This window comes from Acipenser ruthenus, chromosome 45 (assembly GCF_902713425.1).
Source record: "Acipenser ruthenus chromosome 45, fAciRut3.2 maternal haplotype, whole genome shotgun sequence".
Classification (NCBI taxonomy): domain Eukaryota; kingdom Metazoa; phylum Chordata; class Actinopteri; order Acipenseriformes; family Acipenseridae; genus Acipenser; species Acipenser ruthenus.
Window position 1 is genome coordinate 7,329,424 of NC_081233.1, and position 18,303 is coordinate 7,347,726.

An 18,303-nucleotide genomic window follows, 5' to 3' on the forward strand; every position below is an offset into this window, starting at 1 on the left:
CTCTGTGTTACTAAGACAGGATTCAGCAGAGCAAGAGGTCAGAGGTCATAAACAGCAAAACACTGCTGACAGCCACCAGCTCTGGGCAGGGATAACATTTTGAGAGAGAGAGAGAGAGAGAGAGAGAGAGAGAGAGAGAGAGAGAGAGAGAGAGAGAGAGAGAGAGAGAGAGCTTTCTTTTTCTTTTGTTCTTTTATTGGGCCTGGTTGTCAAGGAGACAGGTCAGCTAGGTAAAATATTTCAGCATCAAAAAATGGTACATACTGTATTGGTACCATACTGAGGCATGGAGACTGAAGTGCTCCCTCACCCCCTAAGTGAAAGGGTGCTCCCTCCAGTCCAGGTCAGGCTTGAGGCATGGAGACTGAAGTGCTCCCTCACCCCCTAAGTAAAAGGGTGCTCCCTCCAGTCCAGGTCAGGCTTGAGGCATGGAGACTGAAGTGCACCCTCACCCCCTAAGAGAAAGGGTGCTCCCTCCAGTCCAGGGCAGGCTTGAGGCATGGAGACTGAACTGCTCCCTCACCCCCTAAGAGAAAGGGTGCTCCCTCCAGTCCAGGAGTTGCCACTATAAAAGTCTTAAACCAGGATGTTTAAATTATTTGTGTCATTACCCAGATTTGAACGTTAAAAGGAAGCATGTCATTTTCAGAAATGGGATTCGCACTGAAGCAGCTGAGGATTGAACAATGTACATTAGGAAGAAACCAACGGAGTAAACCAGGCGAGTCAACTGGCTCATTCAAACCCAATTTCATTCCAGAGCGAAGCATGTGGATATTAGACTGGTAGGACCATGCAAACAGGCTGAAGATCACTCATGTCAATTGATTGTTGACAATATAGATTCATAGAACATCATTATTTCGTAATTCTCTACGGCTCTTTTCTGTTCTCGGAAGTGGGACTCAGTTGGAAAACAGCACAGATTTTGAGGTGCGATTTCAACATATCAAAGATTATATTTTTGCATTAGAACAAGCTGCCAAAAATAGCCATCCTTGAAACATATCCCAAAGTTTCAGATACAAGCAAAGAACCAAAAGATATTCAAGCGAAGAAAAGGGGGTCCGGTGATAACGTTGATAAGAACGATTCTACAGAGATTGCTGTGTTATTCTTGACATAACCGTAGCATGATTTATTTCAGGGATGTGGTTATAAATGCATAGATGCTTATCTGCCTTCTGATGCACTGCAGCATTATGCATGGGAGTAACCCATCTTACTGTATAAACACGACAGCAGACTTTTTGACATGTACATCTTTGACAAAGTTTAGGAAAAATCCCAAGACTTGGAAAACATTTAAACTGTGCCAACGGAAAAATGGCCAGCTGCCCAAGGAAAAACCTAAATCCCAATAAGAACCTGGTATCGTCAAACCAGCTCCTTCTAGAAACCAATTAGTCATTTTTGTGTTTCTCTAAAGAAAAGAACTAAGATCGCCAGCAGGTCCGATCGTATCATTGCCACAACCAGATCCCGGAGGTTTTTAATTATAAATCCTGTACATAGGGAATGTCTGTTTAAATAATAATTAAGCAGACATCAGTGTTCACAGTTTGGAAATCTGGGCGTTGAGAACAGGTCTCAATGCAAGCTGGTGGCACTAGGCGATGCATATGAGCAGCTGCAATAGCAGGAGGCGTGCTTTAGGAAAATGAACAGAAAGTGAGAACATTTTAGGACTGGGTTTGTGCTCCCCTGCCCTCACCCTGTCGGCAGGTTCAATTTCGCTGTTGTATCGTCAAAGGGGTCTTGCTCGTCTGTGATTAGTTATGACTTAAGAAACAAATGTGAAAATCACTGCCTCAAGCACGCGGATCCTATCCAGAGAGAGCCTCTGCTCAGCGCCTCCCAGCACCCAGGCATTCCGATTGATCCGTCAGGCCCTTTTCACAGTTCCCCTGTCTCCATGGCAACAAGCATCCAGCAGAGAGCTCCGTTCTTCTGCTACGCTATAGGCAGGAGTAAGTGTGTGTGTGTGTGTGGGAGTGGGCTTCACATTCCCTCTAGCTGAAGAACTCCATCTGTATTGCCTGTATGTCTTCAATTGCAACGCATTTAAAGAGAGTGCCTCACACTCGATAGCAAGGGGAACACTTAACACAGCTTCACGACAACACCTTTTGGGCCTCGGTAGATTTTGCCGAAGTTAATGGCCATTGATTGGCACTCGATTGTAAAGGTGAGGGAAGGACCGCTTTTCTTGTTTCGAAATCCACGCATTAGTGAATGGATTTATTTAATACCTGCCGATACATGAGTATCAGCACACGCCTAATGCCAGTAACATAGCTTTCTTTCAAAACACATTTAAGACCTATATAGGGACATTTATGGCATTATCTTTAATAAATGCTATTTAATTCCCATGGAAAGGTTGTATCAAACATTAACTGAAAATAAAAGGCTCTTAATATAAATGACATTCATTTGCAGTTCAGATGTTGTCGAAAATACACCGGAACTGTGCAGCCCAATTACCTCCCCATTTTATATGTTAATCTCCTCATCAAAATGCTTCCCCCAGCCGTCTTAGTCGTTCAGTTTTAACAATCGCTCTTACGTACAACAGTAAATTTGAGAGCTTGTACTTAATCCTCTATTACAGGGCTTTTGTTTAATGAGATATCATCTGTCTTGTTATGTTAATTTCGCCTGTCCGCCTCCTCAAAATGCTTGCAAACTAGATTCTAGACTAATAGACTTTCATGTAGAAAATAAAAAACGGAAATCAATTCAATATTAACCAGTTGCCACCAAACATAAAACAGCAGAAGGAGCAGACTTTCTACTAGCATCTCAAAAGGATAAAAAGCTGTCTAAAAATATACTTAGTGCTTTATTAGGACCTGCGTAATACAGGGCTGGGGAAACGTTTGCTCTGATCACAGCCTTGAAATGCAATGATGCATTCGTTCCAGAGTAACCATGGGAGCCAGGCTATACCAGGAGAACACGCCCCACACCAGGGCCATGCCAAATCCAATCAGATAGGTCCTAATAAAGTGGCCAGGTGTTAGAAACACCTTGGTGTGAATGGGCTATAAATGTGTTTGGGACTATATAAAAGCTGCATCTCCCTGTTTCAGCCGCTAACAATGACCTGGCTTTTTCTACCCCATGGATACAATGCAACTTCCCTTGGATGACTTACAGGTTGTTTGTCGGTGAGGGGTGGTCATGTATTTCTCCAGAGCAACACCAATGCAAAACAAGAGTGTGTGCTACATAATGCAGGTTTTTTGTTTTTTTTTGGTCTAACCTCCCCACCGCTCCCTTTCCATTCCACAGAAGCCCACTTTTTTTTCTGCAACACTCTAATTATAAAATGATGTCATCAGATCAAGGTAACACTAGCCAGTCATTCCGAAATAATCAGGTTTATGAACGAGGATCACCACATACTCTCTTTTCTCAAACCTTCATCTATTTATACATCTCTCGCTTTAATATTTCACCATATCCATCACTGCTGTTCTCAGAACACACTGGCTGCTTTCTCTGTCTCTGAGTTATGTAACGTTGGATGACTGTATTAATAATGGATGGTTTTTATCACGAGCAAATTATTAAACACTTAAGTAATAATAATGATTGTCTCAGTGGACCGAACTGCTCCCTCCCTCCCCTCCTAAGAGAAAGGGTGCTCCCTCCAGTCCAAAGCAGGCTTGAGGCATGGAGACCGAACTGCTACCTTACCCCCTAAGAGAAAGGGTGCTCCCTCCAGTCCAAAGCAGGCTTGAGGCATGGAGACCAAACTGCTACCTTACCCCCTAAGAGAAAGGGTGCTCCCTCCAGTCCAGGGCAGGCTTGAGGCATGGAGACTGAACTGCTCCCTCGCTCCCTAAGAGAAAGGGTGATCCCTCCAGTCCAGGGCAGGCTTGAGGCATGGAGACTGAACTGCTCCCTCACCCCCTAAGAGAAAGGGTGCTCCCTCCAGTCCAGGGCAGGCTTGAGGCATGGAGACTGAACTTTTCAAGGGTGCCCATCATGCCCCATACACAGCAGTGTTGTGGTTTGCAGTAGTTACAGAAGTTTGAGAGGTCGGAAATCCAAAGTGGAGATTATTGTTCTGTTATATCTCAAACACAAGATCCTTCCCAGGGTTGATGCTGAATTGATGCCCAATTGATGGCATGACAATAAATAATTAGGCATCACCCATCCCTAGTTTTTTCAGATCGGCTGTAATACACAACCCATTTACCCCTTTTTGTGTCTGAGTGCTTATTTCACTATAGCAGTAGTTGCTGTGTCTGTACATTTACCTGCATGCAAGGTATTACATTCAACTGTGAATACCCACATTTTTGTTGTTCAAACTGATACAAATAAGACTACAACAAAACCCACAGCGTCAGAGTATTGATGAGGGATCTCCTTCACACAATCTGGCTGTGTTGGCAGTGTCAGCGGGCTAACAGATCAATAGCCATAAAGAATGAAATTCCTATTCAATTCCAAAGGGGGTGGGTAGTTTTGAGGGCAGGGCTGAAGCAGGGAGCAGCGTGTGTGTGTGTGTGTGTGCGTGCGTGTGTGTGTGTGTGTGTGTGTGTGTGTGTGTGTTTCCCATTCCTACTCTTCCAAGATCGGAAAACCAACGTGTGTCAACTGTGAATTCTTACATTTTTGGGACTTCTTTGTATCAGTAAACGTCAGCACTTGTTTACTGTGTTGCTGTTTATCAATGATCTTTGGTTTTGGTGGTGTGATGTTTTTGATCTCTTGTATGCTAGATAAGTATACTTTAGCATTGCTTAAAACTAAGCTAAATTAGTAAATTCAACGGCAAACATTTTGACGAAGACACTGAAAAAGACTTTCGGTTAAAAGGTTTGTCATTTGAGTTAGCGTTTTATAGTTATGGATTAAATACAGTACTGGATTGTAACACCACTGTGTGTTAAATCATTCAAACGGGGCTTGTACACATGGGTAAGAATGTAATACTGGCAACAAACACAGTAGTGTGCAAATGTATTAGACCACCTCAAGATTTGTATTTCATCTACCTGCATGAAAACCTCAGGGTGTGAGAATTTCAATTTACGGGCAGCAATCACTGATATTAGAAACAATAGGCACTCATGTGAAAATGTTGAATGAGAACTTCTGAAGTAAGTAATAGTCTCAGTGTGACCTGATTAAACATTCCTGTTTTATCATTTTCTATGCTACTACTTAATCAGATTTTTCATAAACTTATCTGAAGGCACAAAATACCCCTCCAGCTGTTTCAGAGAGCCTCGCTGGACCCAAAAGTCCAATTTACAAAGTGCTTACCCCCTAGCGAGCGGTCCTCATTGCTGGAATCCCTTGGAATGGTCCCGTACGGAGGGGACGAGACGCTCGCGGCCGGAGAGCTTTTGGTAAAAATCCCGCTGATGAACTTCAGCATCTTTCGGTCCCGAGTCGAGGTCCGGGATTTCTCTCCCTCCTTCCCCCTCTTGAGGTCCTCCGACAGGCAGTGCAGGTCGCTGTTATCCAGCGTGCGGCTCTTCCCTTTCCTCGGGGGCTTGGGGATGAGGCTAACGGTCGAGGGGGCTCCGGTTTTCACCTGCCCCTCGGTTGTGGGGCTCCCCCTGGCAGGGCCGCTCCCCTTGGCCTTAGGTTTCGCTTCGTTTTCAGGCCAGGATAGCCGGCTGCTTCCCCCTCCTGCTTTGTCTCCCTTCTCTTTCCTATCCAGACTCTTTGCCGCCACCGTGCTCAAGCCTTCCTTTGGGTCTTTCCTACTGGTGCTGTGGGATTTCAACAGCAAGCCGGGCCTTTGCCCTATCCGGACCGGGATCTGGCATTTTGCCGTCCGGCTGGCTTCGATATCCACCGACTTCCAGGGTTTGAGCTCTCTGGATGCTTTGGAAGTCTCCACTGGAAGCTGGCCTTCTGTCTGCTGGACCGAGGGCCGAGTCCTCCCTCCACTCATCTCTTCCGGTAGAATGTCTCCTTCTTCCTCCTTCTTCTTCTCCACATCTTTGAACCCTGTTCGGGTGCCAGAAGGTTCAAATCGAGGGTCAAATGGACTCAAGGGAGACCCATCACTGGCGGTTAAGCTCACACCTTCTCCGGGTACCCTGCGTTCTCTCTCAGGATTCTGCTTATCTTCCTGCTGGGTTGAACCTTCAATCTGCCCCTCCAGGAAAGATGCCCTTTCAAGGGCATCCACATCATCTGCGGCCCCATCTCCTTCACCCCCCACTGCCTCGAGCTTGACCAGGGTCAGCGAGATGAGGTAGGTGGTCCTGCGTTGGAGAGTGGCTGGCCGGCTCATGGGTTCACGCTGAAGCTGGCAGACCATAGAAAGCTGGCACAGGGTGGCAGAGGGTTGCACATGTGCTCGAGAAAAATTCACTATTGCAAAAAATGCTGTAATCAAATAATAACTACAAGCCTTCCCTTCCCTGTGTTCTTTTTTTCAAACCGGGTGGCCCTTTCTCTCATTCAAGACCTTCTTCCTTTAATAAAGAAGCAGACAGAAAGGCCACTGCCCAGGCATCCTGTACACACTGTGTGCTTTCTATTTGGTTCCCATTGTAGCGCTGCAGCCCATGGCTGCGAAACAAACGAATCCTCAATGCAGCCGTCTCTCAAATCTGTGCACGGCAAGAAGCAGCAGAAGCGACTGATCGTGCCTTTGCCTTGTGTAGAATGACATTCTCCTTCCTCAGCCCAGATCCTTAAGCTCGTGTTAAAGATGAAAGCTTTTCAGAGAACCAGCCTCCGAATGGCGTTCTCCGAGTGGGGAAAAATATCCAATATATACATAACGTGACACCCACCAGCGGCACCTCCCACTATCCATCTCCCGATGTATGTATCAAGTGATTAGCAATCCAATAAGAAAGACTAAGCCCTCTGTTGCTAACTCAGGCTGGGCATGGTTAGAACGCCACAGGAAAAAATAATGCTTCTCTCTTAACCGGAAAAAAAAAAAAAGCTCACACTGACAGCTTCAGTATTGTCGTTTGGTTCAGAGAAATTAGCTCAGGGAGGTATCATTGCATGAGAGATCCAGCATTCAAATAACAACAGCAGCACAGAAATCCCTGTCTGTGGACTGTGTGCAGCAGCAGCAGCAGAAACAGCTCACTGACAGCAGGCAGCATCCTTTGTAAGGATGGGGGGAGAAAACCATACCCTAGGTGCTGGAAATCGCTGATTGCACACAGTGTAGTACAGCCCCCATACCTCTCAAATGAACAGTGTGTGTGTGTGTGTGTGTGTGTGTAATAACCCTATACAGCATGTGAGATGCTATAGAGATTTTAAATATAAATCTATAAAAGCATGTCCCATTTTTCAGGGATGATAAAGTATCCAACCCAGTCATTTTGCATAGGTATTATTTACCACTGCATTTTATTTTATTTTATTTTATCAATAGCTAGGAATTTATTAGCAAAGTATGAATAAAAGATTTGTTCTGATAGAGACCAAAATGGGCCTATTTTTATTCACTTGTATAAGAATATCCAGTTCTTAATTATATAGAATGTTTATCTCAAACAGGGTTCGGTATGTATTATATCAAGCATGGATTATATCAAGCAATTCTTTTTTTTTTATGTATGTGTGTGTGTTTTTATTAGGCTAGTCTGTGACTTTGATTAAGAGTGACAGGCTCCAAATACATCTAAAAGAGCTTGCAATTGTAGCAGTAGCTTGATGAGCTAATGACACACGCACACACACACACACACACACACACACAATGAAAAATGACTGCCTGGAAAACTGATTTTTTGTAGTTGAGCAGGCATTAGGAAAAAAATGGAGTGGAGTACTTTTTTCTGGATTCTGGATTGGATCCCAAAACATTTTGATTTTCTTTGATTGAGAAGTACTTCTAGTTGAAGCGTTTGTCATAGTTTATTTTAGTATGTATATATATATATATATATATATATATATATATATATATATATATATATATATATATATATATATATATATATAGGTTTGAAAGCAGGTATAACTGCAGTGAAGAACAATGAAAAAACTGCTTTTTTTGATGTACAGACACTGTTTAATTGGATATTATGAAATGAGTGAATAGAAACAGACGCATTTTGGTTTCTATTAAAACAATCCTGGTAGATATCATGAGTTTAATTTTCTTTCTATATACAGGATGTCCCATAACCATCATAGACAGTATCTTATATTATGCTGATAAGGATGCTCTCTATTAAAACCACCATCCACACCCTGTTGCCTAGCTGCACCACACATCAAAGCGATCTTGCTTAAAGACATTTCACATCTGCAAGAACTAGAGACATAACCGACATTAATATACTATCACTGCATTTTTTATAGGCAAGGATGCAACAGTCTTGCTTGCTAGCTACTTTCATCACTGGCCTTTGCTTAGACTTTTGAATGGTACTGAATGTAAAGGATACGGACAATAAAAATAGGAACACCAGCCATCTGTAGCACATACTTTGCATAACTGTAGTACCGACAAAGACCTGCAAGCAGAGATGACCTTAAACCCGTTTAGTACCAGATTTCATGGGAAATCATGTTTGCTAAAACATGTGCTTCTTTCAAAACTGCACATGAGACCTATAGATGTGCATGGAGGAGAAAATGTATAGAATTAATTTGTTAGCTACTTTAAAGGTGTAGCGTTTGTATATGTAAGGGGTCATTACAACACAGCCAGATTGTAGTGGGTCAAGTAATGTTTAATGTCTATATTCTATATGATCACTACCTTTGGGATATGACAGCTTTTTGAATGAAGTCACTCCCCCATTAGAATGTGGTTCCATCTCACTAGCGTTGTGTCACCATGGAGACTGGGAGGCAGTGTATAATTTGATGGCACAAGAAGAGGCAGCTGAGAGAGGGGAGGCGAGGTTCAGTGCTTTGTAACACAGCATTCAGGGATTTCCTATTGGTGCGTTAAAATATCTGTCCAAAAGCTCTGAGCTAACAGACAAAACTGAGAAGGGCTTTATTACTATATACACAATATCACTGCAGACAGATGCTCTTTTTATTATGACCTCTTAATGCAAGCGGCTCCATCTGATTTGATTTTTTTTATTTCAGTTTTCCTAGAAGATTTGGTTTATTCTACAGTATATGAATTGCAGCAGTGAGTGGCTGCATTCAGGTTTTAAAAGCAGGCAGCTGGTCCTTTGCTGCATGTTGGTTCATCTGGTTTGATATGTGTGGTAATACTGAATATACAGTAGTCTTAATATTGAGGGCTACGTTCTATTACAATACAGTTTTACTGGTTTTGTTATGGCAAGCCAGTCTATCCTACAATATACTCACTCACTACAGAATCTGTATATCCTGCAGTAACCCTAACGTTTTTACATAAACCTCAGCACAGCTCAGCTTTCTTTTAAATATATTAAGAAGCCTTCCACTGTGGATCCTTTAAAACCCAACTTGACAAAGTTCTGAGCTCAATTAGCTACTAGGAACTGGACAAGCTTCGATGGGCTGGATGGCTCTCGTTCGTACATTTTCTTATTCTTAGGTTCAAATGCATACAGATATAGTTTCTATTGAAACATACAATGACAGACAAGATGCCTAAGGGTGGCCACACAGTGCAATGCACAGATCAGAAAATGCTTGGCAGCAATTGGCGGGCAGTTTTCACGCACAGTTAAAGATGGACATTGTCCAGAGGAAAGGAATGATCCTCATGACAAGGGTCAGCACAGGGCTCCTGGCTCGGCCTACCACACCTGTGATGTCATCAACACCTGTTCTATAAGACGTTGAATTGTTTCCATCATAGTATGAAATATGATCATCTTTCTTTCTCTGGTTTTAAAGATGGTGTTTGTGAATTGCTCAGAACCACCTGCCAATGCGTCTCCTTCAGTCCCCATTAACACACAGATACATGTCTTATTTATTCTGCTCTTTGATCTCTGTATGCTGCTGGTGACATTTCAAGCACACATGTTTTGTTTTGTTTGTATATTGAAGTTGTTTTTTTTTTATACATTGCAATTCCCTTTTTATTGTTTTCCAGGACCCCCTTGTAAATGGGGCCTCGGTCTCAATGGATAAATCTCATGCAAAATGTGTCGTTTATATCCTTTATATACCTACCTGCATGAAAATCTCCTTGTGACCACTGTGTGCTTTAATTAGGCATCTCAAACTACTTCTAAAAAGTCTCCTGCGTTTTGCATTTTGACAATTCTACAAGATTTTCAGTTCCTGTGGTTTGATTTCATCTGCACAACAAATCAAAACCACAGAAGCAGTGGGGTGTTTTGATACATGTGCAGACCACTGTGATCCCCTGTGATAGCAATGGGTATGACCAAATAGACACTGCCTGGTAATCCATTCCTGTCCCATTATACCATACCAGTACCAGACAGACAGTGTGCTACCATACTACAATATGTGTCTCAAATCCGTTGTGTTGCTGGTGATGCTGTCTAATGGTTCTTTCAAGGTCTCTACAGGTTAATACACTTACCATGTAATGGTATTCCAATGGAAGCGGAGCTGAGAGAGTAGGCATGGTTCAACAGCTGACCTGAAACCTTATGGATGAGAGGTCACCTTATTGGTGGCATGTCTCAGGAACCTGGACACACAGCCACTGAATAATTCTGTCTGGGGTCCTTTTGTATTGTGTTATGTTATAAATGATTATTTAATTATACACTGCCTAGCCACTTTATTAGGACACCTTTTGTCCGATACAGTAGAAATTAGGCCTGTCTGTTTCCATTGGCGGCAGACAGACTGTGTTGTACTGGGACTCAATGCAAGACCCAGTTTCAGCAAGAGTAGGTTTTTACTGTCTGATCCGATGCAAATATGCAAAAGACAGAAAAAAGAGACAATAATTTGTAAGATAGGGAAACATGGGCAGTAAAAAATCTTAAATGCCATTTTACTAAACTTTTAAACAAGACTTTTTTTCAAAATCACTTACAGCACAGTATCTTGCTGCATTATAAACCACTGCACATGTAAAAATTCAAAGCAAAAAATAAATAAATGCCAAAGTTAAATATAAAATCACTATAAATACTAAATCAAGTAAAATACAATATGAGCTACTATATAAATCCTAAACCAAATACTTTCTCATTGAAAAGGCGGATGCTAGTTTGAACAGCATCCATCTGTTTGCATAGAAGTCTTACGTCTGTGCATAGTACACAGAAGGCTACACAGTGGATGATCATAGCAAACATCCAGGCTGAAAGATGTTTGGGTGTAAAACTGGCTGTGGGCCGCTCTGCAGCTCTAACAAGCTGGATGGCTCTTTTAATCGGATTAGGCTTAGATTTCCCTGTGTATGCTGGCTAACTGCCTCCGGCAGCCCTGCTCCATGCTGCTCAGGTGTGATCAGCAGTGTGTTCGGCACTCAGGAGCTCTACATCAAGGCACTGGGCTTTAAGACCGCGCTGGTTCGCCCATTCAGACACCCACATCCCTCCTGCCTTCAAAGTGCCTTTCTTCTGCCGAGGGCAAAGCAAAAAAGAAATGGAATTATCCAAGGGCTAGACCAAAAATTGGAATACAGACGCCGTGAACAGGGAGCAATAAAAATTGACGCCTTCCAAGCGCTACAGCGCACCCTACTGGCCAGGCTGGTCTTTGCCCTCCGGTAGTTCGCTGGCATTTGCAGTTCTGGCCGTAGAGGGGATTGGGTTTGGAGGTCGCTCACTGACCTTTTCTATAGCTGTTGTTTGGGACAGCGTTGAAGAATTGTAGAAAACGAGGGTAAAATAATTTGGCTTGCAGAGCTGTGACGGTTAGCTCTCACGGAGCCTATCTGCCTGTAGCGATTTCCCCCTCCTTTTATAAACACTGAATTCACAAACAACCAAAAAACCTCGAGTGATCTCAGCTCTTCAGTTCAGACCACAGATCAATGGCATGCTGTTTAACTCCCCGTCGCCCCTCTCAACTCTCATCAAGCTCATTAGCAGTCTTAGCTCACAGTCACGGTTACTATAAAACACTCTTTTAATTAACCACCAGAGTGCTAAGAGGGTCCCATCGAGGATGAATAGCAGGCTGCGTCCCTGATTGATTCAGGTCAGTATAAACAGAGCTGGATGATAGAGGAGAATTAGGAATGGTGTTTAATGTCTGCAACATGCCTCCATCCTCCACGGTTATACATTTAAAATCAGCGCCATCAGTTTGATGCTATAGTATAGAATAGAATAGAATAGGATTAGTAATGTTGAATCACAGTTGAAAAGCGATTCCCCCGGTAATCAAAAAGTGTTACAGGCAGACAGGCACCTTCATATAACCACTGAATCATATTCTCAATAACTTATGCAAAATAATGTTATTGCCAAGTTTCATCACAATTGGATGAGCTGTTTGATATATAGGAAAATGAGACGTGTGATATAAATAGGCACACAATACAATCTAATAAGTTACCTGTTCTTCTGTCTGTCATGCATCACTCTAATTTCATATTTACAGCCAGGATGGGGGTGTATGTAATCTGATACAGTAGCCGGCTAGGGGGTTCATCTCTTGCGAATTGCATAATTTTACTTACAGCATGAACCTGCTGCTGGAGCTGCAGCAGCTTTAGTTAAAGAATCAGGACAATTCATTTGAGGAGCAGCAGCAGCATTGAAAACTGGGAGCAGGAGCCAGCTCCTGTGTGACGGATCGGAATATGACACGGATCCATTTTAGGACGCAGCTAATGTGTGGTGACTCATTTCACGCCAGCGCAATTGTCCTTGCAGCCTACAAAAGTGTTCCAAAGCCCTCTTAGAAAATGCATCAATAATGCGCTGAATGCTAAGCGCTTGTGGCAACGCGTTTCACAGCTTTGAGCGCTAGGTTATAAATGTAGAGACAAACACAGCAGGCAAATGTCATTCTGATTGGGTTTTTGACTGGTTCTGGGTTTATAGTGAACTTTTATACAATCTCCTGGCTTTGAGATTCTGTGAGCTTGTCTGGAGAATCTGAAATGCCAAGACTGAACAGCCTTCCTCATTCCATTCAAATCATGTGACAGCATGATTATTCCGCTAGCCTTATCTACTCAACTCTACAGCATTGGAAGGTCACATGATCTGAATGGAATGGAAGGCTGTTCAGTCCCAGACAACCTCAAAACCAGGTAAAGGCCCTAAAACACCCTAAAATAGTAAAGGGAACAGTGAAATCAAAATGACATTTGATGCTTCTTATCTTTAACTGCAGTTATTATTTTTTATTTTAACCTAGAGAAGTACAAATTGGATTTTGCACTTTTCAGCTGTCCCAGTGTTTATGTAACAGAAGGACTATTTTTAGGCACAGCCTGGGAAGACAGTCCCTTTAGTCATTATTAATAATTGCAACCCCACAAAGGCTTGGGGAAGAAAGCTGCAATTCAAATCAATATGCATGACAGCCTTAAATGTGTAGCACCACATGCTTTAAAAGAAATGAAGCGAGCGTGTGTCAGAACGTCCAATTAGAGTGAGTCACGCTTTGAGGACTCCTTGACACAAACACTTTTGAAAAAAGAAAATCGGTCACGCTTTATTTTAAGGGCATTTTTTGGTTTATTAACTGTTAACAAACAGCTAATAAACATGTTAATGCACATTATTTATTTTCTGTTAACTGTTAGTTAATAATATATAATTGGCTAGCTAAAACTGCAAACACCAGAGCCCTAGGGATGATCAATCAAACACCAGAGCCCTAGGGATGATCAATCAAACACCAGAGCCCTAGGGATAATCAATCAAACACCAGAGCCCTAGGGATGATAAATCAAACACCAGAGCCCTATGGATGATCAATCAAACACCAGAGCCCTAGGGATGATCAATCAAACACCAGAGCCCTAGGGATGATCAATCAAACACCAGAGCCCTAGGGATGATCAATTAAACACCAGAGCCCTAGGGATGATCAATCAAGCACCAGAGCCCTAGGGATGATCAATCAAGCACCAGAGCCCTAGGGATGCTCAATCAAGCACCATAGCCCTATGATCAATACCCAGTCGATCATATGCTTGAAATCGGTTCATATTGTTACTGCAGTAATGTTTAGCAAATTAAATCAGGTTTTTATTAACCCTAACCTTAACCCTAGCCCTTAGCTAAAAATGAACAATGTTTGTTAACAGTTAATAAACAAAAAAACGTCCCTTAAAATAAAGTGTGAGCAAAAACACTACCATCGTGTTGTTGCGCTCAGCTGAAATGCATTAGTACATTATAACAAAAATCCCATTTGGAGTTTTTTTTTTTATTTTTAGCTGTACATTTGATGATGGATTTGGGGAATACAAACAAACCACACAATCATTTCTCTTAGGGGGTGAGGGAGCAGTTCAGTCTCCATGCCTCAAGCCTGCCCTGGACTGGAGGGAGCCATTAACAAACGAATGCATTACAAGCAAAGGCAACAAATAGTGACCTTCACGCATTAGCACACTTGTACGGATCATTTCATTAATTTAATATACTCGTCTTTTTTTAATACGTGCATTAAACCGGTGAAAATAATATATTGTTTTTTGGGTTTTTTTTGATGAAATTCATTACATAAAGTTAAAATAGTGGTTGTATTTATTGATGTGTGACCGACATCTCTTTTAAATGCTCACTTCCCTAATGTACTTTCCAGTCCTGTTTAAAGCAAGCAGAGTAGACAGCCTGTTTTCACAGAAATAAAAAACAACAGGAAACTGTGTCCTTCTCTGAAGCTGTAACAAACCACAAAACAAGGCAGCTACCATATCCGCAGACAGACAAAATGAATCTCGGGCCACTTTAAGACAGGCCAGGTTTTTAAACTCACCTCTAAACTGCAAATGAACAGAATTTAATCAGCTAGTAAAGTGGGTGTGAATTGCCTGAGCAGCTTCAATAAATGTATTTAATTGTGGCCCTGATTCTTTGGGGAGAGCATTGTAGCTATGTGGGTTAAAATCGTATTGCTTGACATTTTTTATAATCAAGCATAAATTCTATTTTTGACAGACGTTAATCAAAAATAATTCAAACCGAGTACTTAGTGAGCACTGGGGGAGTGCTGTAGTTATTTCAACGTCAACTGCAAGAACGGCTTGCAAACACCCATAAAAGTGAAGGGGACAGTATCATTTGAGCTGTATACCTGACCTAACAGTACAGAAATGGTTCCAGTTGGACTGGGGTTTCAGTTCCAGGTTGCTAGCCAGTAGACGGGTGTTTTTATGAAGCTTTTCAACAGTCACCTGAAGACTTATGCAACAGGAAGTGGCTTTGAGAGAAGGATGTCAGGACTAAGTTTTCAAGTGTCAGACAGGAAGCACTGCACACTTTTCTCACACACTACAGAGTCCCAGATAAAGACAAGCAATTACATACCCCCCCCCAGCAATATTCCTGCACCCAAAGCATAGTTTCCCCTGGTTTTCCGTGTTTTTTAATATACTTTACAATGCTTACCTATGCTGTGCTTTATTACACTTTGCTATGCGTTTACTGTGGTAACATTTTCTTAAGGGTTAGTTTACCATAGTTTATTTTTTAATACGTTTCACCATACCTCTATGTGCTTTACCATGCTTACCTATGCTTTGCTACACTTTGCTGTGCTTTTACTATGGGAAACTTTTATAAGGCAAGCAATCCCTTATGTGTCAATATTTGTGTGCCATTTCGGCGTACACAGCCAGGTTAGAAATTAACCGTCGTCGTTTTCTGCCTTTCTGAAGCAGAGCGCACAGGAAAGGGACCGTAGATATTATCTGCTCGCTAGAGTCACGTGACTCTGTGCAGACTAACCTCACAAGCACGCCAGCTCTGCTGCTAGCGGAACTTCAGACAGTCCATGTACGTGTTCTATTTAGACCACTGCAAACTATTTGGTACTGTGGTGCTTGATCCCCTTCCTCCTCCACTCCACACACATGTACATACAACGATAGATAACAAAAAACATACAGCATGCCACTGGCTTCTCTGTCTGCCACTGCTGTTGTGGTTTTTTTTTTTTGCACGAACCAGCCACCAATCCATCCAACTGCAGATGCTGCACGCAATCCAACTTAATTAACAAAAAGTAATCCCCATTACTTTTGAAAAGTAATCTGATTACCAATACATTGGTAACGAATATATAAAATAAAGATAGACAAGCTATTTTATTTTTACAATACTGTATTTTTCATCATAAAGCATGCACAACACAGTATATAAAAGGTGAGTTTTAAAAGTCTTGTAACGTACTGTGTTCTGACTTTGAATACTTTCAATATGAGCAAACGCCTCAACTTCTCACGAATTCACTGTCTAAATAGATATTGTAATGATTATTTAAAGAACTTCTCAATTTCAGAAATGTTGACTAGTTCTCTAAAAGGCTTATCCCAAGGCATTCAACAAAGATACTCTAAAATTGTGAAACTACAAGTCCTCTAGATGCTATTGAAAACAATACTATTGTTCAGGGCCTGGCGTTGCAGTGTGTTAATGCACTAGCCTTTCTTCTCTAGAGGCCTGGCTTCCAATCCTAACTGAAATGAGGGTTGGTTTGGAATGAACTGAACTGCTCCCTCACCCCTAAGAGAAAGGGTGCTCCCTCCAGTCCAAGAAAGGCTTGAGGCATGGAGACTGAACTGCTCCCTCACCCCCTGAGAGAAAGGGTGCTCCCTCCAGGCCAGGGCAGGCTTGAGGCATGGCTATTAGGCCCCATGGACACTGCCAATGCTTGTGTTATTCCTGTTCGTGATACAGAGAGGAATATTCTTTGGTATACTGAAGAATATTATAATATATAGAATGTTTTTTTAAAAGCACAGCAGCAACTGTTTAGTGAACACAGAATGCAGGATGCTGTACACGGAGTGCCAGGTAGGAAGTGGTGTCTGTTATATCACAACCCCGTTTCCATAGAGACACTTCCTCTTCACTTTTTTTCTCTTTCTTCTCTTAAAACCACGTTTAACGCTGGAGTCAACACCGAAAAACTAAGTGTATGGCCTCCTGCAAAGGCAATAGTTCTAATACAGTAGCGCAAATAGAAACTGTGTCTAATTGCTATTCCATGCATGGCTGTGCTTCTTAAATGGAAAATACAGTCATATCCTTATAATATCGCTTCAAAAATACTGGGGTAAACAAACTTTAACACGCGCTCACCAATAACCTGGCAGACTAAGCACTGAAAGCAACAAATATGCTTGTTTTACTGTATAGTGCTGTTCATTACATCAGTGTTCCTTAACAAAGCACAGACTATTATACAGCACAGACTATTATACAGCACAGACTATTATACAGTAAAGACTATTATACAGCACAGACTATTATACAGCACAGACTATTATACAGTAAAGACTATGATACAGTAAAGACTATGATACAGTAAAAACTATCATACAGTAAAGACTATTATACAGCACAGACTATTATACAGCACAGACTATTATACAGTAAAGACTATTATACAGCACAGACTATTATACAGTAAAAACTATCATACAGTAAAGACTATTATACAGCACAGACTATTATACAGCAGAGACTATTATACAGTAAAGACTATGATACAGTAAAGACTATCAACAGTAAAGACTATTATACAGCAGAGATTATTATACAGTAAAGACTATGATACAGTAAAGACTATTATACAGCACAGACTATTATACAGCAGAGACTATTATACAGTAAAGACTATGATACAGAACAGACTATTATACAGCACAGACTATTATACAGTAAAGACTATTATACAGCACAGACTATTATACAGTAAAAACTATCATACAGTAAAGACTATTATACAGCACAGACTATTATACAGCACAGACTATTATACAGTAAAGACTATTATACAGCACAGACTAATATACAGTAAAAACTATCATACAGTAAAGACTATTATACAGCACAGACTATCAACAGTAAAGACTATTATACAGCAGAGACTATTATACAGCACAGACTATTATACAGCAGAGACTATTATACAGTAAAGACTATGATACAGTAAAGACTATCAACAGTAAAGACTATTATACAGCACAGACTATTATACAGTAAAGACTATGATACAGCACAGACTATTATACAGCAGAGACTATTATACAGTAAAGACTATGATACAGTAAAGACTATCAACAGTAAAGACTATTATACAGCACAGACTATTATACAGTAAAGACTATTATACAGTACAGACTATTATACAGTAAAGATTATCATACAGTAAAGACTATCAACAGTAAAGACTATTATACAGCACAGACTATTATACAGTAAAGACTATTATACAGCACAGACTATTATACAGCAGAGACTATTATACAGTAAA

The 18,303-nt window shown here is 41.4% G+C and overlaps 1 protein-coding gene across 4 annotated transcripts in view; it reads right to left on the reverse strand.

The window, feature by feature from the left end:
- LOC117401078 (arf-GAP with GTPase, ANK repeat and PH domain-containing protein 2) overlaps positions 1-18,303 on the reverse strand; it is a 51,852-nt gene that overhangs the window by 22,912 nt on the left and 10,637 nt on the right. Inside the window, exon 1 of one of the 4 annotated variants that reach the window (XM_059013326.1) lies at positions 5,290-7,106. The exons of 2 other annotated variants lie outside the window; for them this stretch is intronic. In XM_059013326.1, the coding sequence (XP_058869309.1) occupies positions 5,290-6,301 (1,012 nt within the window). In that variant the 5' untranslated portion in view covers positions 6,302-7,106. Of the gene's footprint in view, positions 1-5,289; positions 7,107-18,303 lie in introns of those variants that run through there. One more of the 4 variants, XM_059013327.1, reaches the window with a different exon arrangement.